The sequence below is a fragment of the Pinus tabuliformis genome, chromosome 8 (genome assembly GCF_031772625.1).
Source record: "Pinus tabuliformis cultivar Carrire ecotype Pingquan chromosome 8, CPIR1, whole genome shotgun sequence".
In the NCBI taxonomy this organism is placed as follows: Eukaryota; Viridiplantae; Streptophyta; class Pinopsida; order Pinales; family Pinaceae; genus Pinus; species Pinus tabuliformis.
In genome coordinates, this window is record NC_142294.1 from 1,222,518,488 (window position 1) to 1,222,523,699 (window position 5,212).

Sequence of the window (5,212 nt, forward strand, 5' to 3'; positions counted from 1 at the left end):
CATCATTCAAGTTTGATCAAAAGTTTAATGTTGTGTTTAGATCATAACAGATTTAATAGAAAAAACCATATATTTTCATATTTTACCCACAATATCATTTAAAGATGTAAAGTCTGATAAGTAGTTTATTAAAAATGATTTGATATTAGTAATTTTTTTAGTAATATTTGTGCTTAATAAATTTGTAAATTATAGAGAAATATATTAAATTTTATTTGAGATATATATTGCATGATACAATATGGATAATTCAATTAACATAAATGAAATTATAATTATTAGTAAAGAACTAAATGGATAATCACAATTTAAATAAACATTAGTGATATCCTTGAAATGTTATATTTAATATTTTGTTTTAATACAAATATAATAACTTTAAAATTTGTTTGTCTTTAATATAAATTTATTATGCTCAAATGATCTTAAATGATACATGACCCATTCACAAATCTCTATTCACTACAACTTTTAAAATAGAACAACTTTTAAAATAAAAAGTTAGAAAAAAAAATTAGTTGTTAGGATAACTTTCCAGCATCCAACCCATATCTATAATATAATATTTTCCTTAAAAAACTCTAATATTTATTATAATATTTTTAATCAAATTTAATAATATTTATTAAAAGATTGTGGGGGGAGATATAAATTGTCAAACTTTTTCATATAAATCTGAATACAATTGTGCTTTGTAACAATTTCATAAAACAGTCATTTTTTGTTACATTACATATATGAAAATATATATTAATCTTCTCCATATCATACTAATGTCAGTTTAAATATTTCATAATATGCTTTATATGATATTTCATAGTATGCTTTATATATATTATGCTAGCAACTTCTATATACAAATTTTGTAGCAATATAATCCTGAATCTCAATTGCAAGGACTATACTACCCTGCAACACTACTGGTTAAGAGCAACACTGGTTAAAATATTGTGTTTAATATTTATCTTTTTGTCGATCGATATGAATTATTGCTTTATAAAGATACTCACAGATTTAAAAAAATATTTTTAACAACCTCCTTGTTTATAAAATTCTTTCGAATAATGTCAGTATGATGCTCATGAAGAAGCGGTTTGTAACTTCCCGATCCAAACCCTGGGTTAAGACCGTCATTTATTCCAACGAACTTCATAACGGGCGTCCTCTCCTAGTCACCTATGGATGTGAATCCCCCTGTTGTTCCCCTTGTATTCCCATTAGGAACAAATTTCCATTAGGTTATTCCTGAAAATGTTTATGTTTCCTTGCCTCTCTTATTGGGTTTCCAGGTGCATGGCAACCGTCTTCCTCATCTTGACTATCCCTACATTCTCAGTTTGCCAGGGATATAACCAATGTGTTGCCATGGATATAACCAATGTGTTAGGGTTCAGTTCATGGTCATTTTTTTGAACCTCACAATACCCCTAGGTGAGCCCATCCAGAGGAGTCTCACACCCAGCCAACTCAACTGTCCAGGCTTGACCTGGATGGACCAAAAGACAATTAAGCCTCATGACAGAGGACCAATGAGTTAGCAGAGGGGGTTTCAACCAACTGGGTTCAATTCATTGTCATGATACACCGTGATTCGTCTATTTCACGGCTTCCACTAGTCAATCTTGATAGCGTCTTCTACATATAATGTTCTTTATTTCTTCTTTCTTTTTTATTTTCAGTTTTCCTCATCTTCAACGACTAGATTAACATGCAAATTAATACTATTGTAAAAGCCAGGCCCAAATCAGTGACATCTATCAACAACAAACTGATTTTTCTGTAACAAAAGACTGATCTCCACTGCAGAAAATAGCAACAAAATTATGATAACAGCAGCATATTTAACTATAACTATAGTGGAGTAGATTCAGCAATAACAGTGATATATTTAATTGAGCAATAAATCCAACAATGGCAATGCTATCTTTAACTGTGCAGAACAATAATTTAAATCAATGCAACAGTTAATTATAGAGACTCAGAAACAAACCAACAAACAAAATTGCAGAATTCTTCACATACTTTATTGATAAAATAGCCCCTTCAACAGCAGGTCTCTCACAGACTCCCATACAAACATTCACCCAGACATCCCTACTCTAAGACTGAGGAGCCTTTTGATAATGAAAACTCCCACTTTTGCTCCACATATTTTTCATGTGGAATAATTAAACTTGTTTAATTAACAACGGAAACTTCAACTAACTGATATATACTTAATTGTAATGGGGACTCTATAAACAAACTCATGACCTTAGGATTGTTTCCCTGAAGCTGATTAAAAGAAGTAGTTTATCACTCTTATGAGAGATCATCTTGTAAAGATTTCATAAAGTAGGAGATGCAAAACTTCAATGAACTTCTCAGGTAAACTTTCAAAGATATAGCTAATCAGAAAACAAACAATTTATTCATGACACTATAAAGGACATCAGAATTGAGAAGCGCCCTGCATTGCCCATGAAATTTGGTATTTACCTTTCCCTTCAAACAAAGCAATGCATGGTCGTTGCAAAATTATTAGCAAACAACAAATTCTCTGGTAATGAGAGTATTTTTGCATCTTTCAAAACTGTGTTACCTAATGAAATCCAAAGAGATCATTTCTCAGTGACTATATTACAACAGAATATCCTTCAATAATGCTTGTTGATTATAATTGTGATGTGAAAGTAAACTGGGCAAAACAAAATCCCTTCTCTGTGCTGAGTGCATCATACCCAGAATGATTATCTTCTATCAATGCTAATTGTTAAAACAATATTGACTGAAAGGATCTCACTGAATCCTAATAGGTGAATGATCCCTGGGCCAATGTACTTGAATCATAGTAGAATACTCGAATTTCTAATCTCTTAGAAGAAGGCATTGTCATTGGATAAAGTCTAGATCAACAGGCTTGCCACTGTAAATTTCAAGTAACTTCGGGGCATGAGGACTGCACTTAACATACCTTTCGAGGAACACTGAATCACTCAAACAAACCACAGTATAAATATTCGGAAGACGATTGGAAGGTTGGATTGCACTTAGAGACATCAACACCCTGTAGCGAGGCTTGATCCTACACTCCAAACTGAAATTCAAGACTTGAGGATATGCCAAAACAAACTTTGCAGGAAGCCCTACAGTATGAATTAAAAATTCCATGATCTTCTGCACTTTATCAATGGAAATACTTACTACACATGGAAACCTACTAACAAGCTCCTTGATCTCATCTTCCAGGAGGCCAAAACTTGCCAAATGCTTCAATCTCCTTTCCAAAATTTCAGGCCCGTTCCTTATATGTAAAATCCGAGGTGCCAATTTGAAAAACCTGGAGATATCAGCCTCTGATCCGAATCGGTTTTGAAGATAAAGGATATTAGGACACAAGGTTTTCTCTAGACTGCAACCAGCAAATCTGGGACAACGGGATATGACATTTCCGAAGTCTTCTGTGGTGACGCCCAATGTTTTCATGAACTCAAGCTTGGGTTTTAACTGCCTCTCAGCAATTAGAGAAAGAAAAGATGGGTTTCTGATAATGACCTTCCTTACCTGCTGTTCCGTGCATCCTAAATCTCTCAAGAACCGAACCGCTTGTTGGGCGCGATCAGTGGATCCCGTTCTGACGAAGTGTGGAAATGTTTTGAGGACATATAAGAGCTCAGATTGACACAGCCCGCATTCGCTGAGTAAGAAATCTGACATGAGACCCCTGTTCTCCTGTTCCGGGTAGCCTGTGGACCTGTCCTTCACAGCAGTAGCTGTAGAAAGCCATGATAGTTTCAACAAAATAACCTGTGGGAATGGTGGGAATACTGCTGCAGCGGCCGCTGCCGCCCGAGGGTAAAGCTGAGTTGCGAAGGATGAAGCAAAGTACCTGAAGAACATGGCTCCAGTATCAGGGATGAGTGAGACCGCCGGTCGAGCAAAAATTGCCCAAATAGAGAGGAGGTTATATTGTAGGTAAGGGTATTATAATGATTGATGTGATGATATCTTTGCTTATCAAAATCAGTTCATGAATTAGCATAGGATGCATTTTAAGGGAAAGTGTTATGAAATTTGAATTAAAAATTATATTAAAAGATTGATTAGTGTTAATGTTGCTCCAAATAAAGTAAATTGTAATAAAGCATATTTATAATGTTTAGTGTGGTTGGTAAAATTTTATTTTGCTTAAACATAATAATGGAATATTAAAATTAATAGTTTTTTATTTTTATTTTTATGATCTATGAAGAATTTTTATCAACTAAATTTGCATAATGAGGGTTGGGTTTAAAAGAATAGTTATTTCTCATTACTAGATTTTGTAGTAATCAAGTTTTTTTTGGATGCATAGTTTAAGTTTCTTAAGATGCTATATTTTTACATTAAGTTTTTTCCATAATTTTATTATAAAGTTGGGTAGTTTGTTAGCTAAAATGTTAAATGTGGTTATATTACAATATCTTTGATTCCATACCATAAACCTAAAATCGAGTGTATTTATACAAGGATCCAAAAAAGACATGATTTATTGTGGTTGTAAGTACATGACTTTCAATGTGATTTATTGAAGTGTACAATACCTAGTTTAAATGTTAATATAGGTTTGCTATATGGAATAATGTGTGCTTTTTTTGGAGGGAAAACCTACACTTCAAGGTCAATGCTTCTAGATTATAAGGTTGAGGTTTTGTGAAGAAAAAAATGGAAAGAATTCTAATGTAATATTCCGGCTTTTACTCTTAGTGTGTATTATCTTAGGTTATGAAAATGTTGTAAATATGCTACCATGGATTTCTAGTGTAAAGTTCAAATTCAGGGTTTGACTAATGAATAGCTAGGCTTGTATGGTATAAATATATTTATATGGACCATATGGTAGTCTTGCCACATAATGAATTCAAGTTATGTAAATATTAAATCCAAATGTTATATAAAATTGTTTAAGATGGATGTGTCTAACATGAGAGGGTTATACTAAAGGAGAAGAGGAAAGGGGTTCTATGTGAAAATAAATCATCTATTCCCAAATCTCAACCTTCGAACTTATTTATTTTCAACATGTGCCTCAAAGGGATCCAACCACCTTTCTTTGAATTATCAACCTACCATTGAATGCATATAAAATGTTGGTGGGAAAAGTCTTTTCACATAGTTATGCAAGCATAATTAAGGACAATCATCATGGAAGTGTAAAAATTCCTACATTCCCCTAGTCAAAAGTGAGGTCAAC

At 33.0% G+C, this 5,212-nt stretch overlaps 1 protein-coding gene across 1 annotated transcript; it reads right to left on the reverse strand.

Moving 5' to 3' along the window:
* Nucleotides 1–2,368: 2,368 nt before the first annotated feature.
* LOC149239797 (uncharacterized) lies at nucleotides 2,369–3,954 on the reverse strand. Its single transcript, XM_089373539.1, has one exon. It carries the CDS (start codon nucleotides 3,877–3,879, stop codon nucleotides 2,872–2,874), a length of 1,008 nt encoding a protein of 335 aa, XP_089229665.1. The 5' UTR covers nucleotides 3,880–3,954; the 3' UTR covers nucleotides 2,369–2,871.
* Between the last annotated feature and the right edge of the window lie 1,258 nt (nucleotides 3,955–5,212).

Bases quoted from the DNA above. Each gene is read 5' to 3' on its own strand.
- LOC149239797 (XM_089373539.1), bottom strand. From the start codon at position 3,879: ATGTTCTTCAGGTACTTTGCTTCATCCTTCGCAACTCAGCTTTACCCT.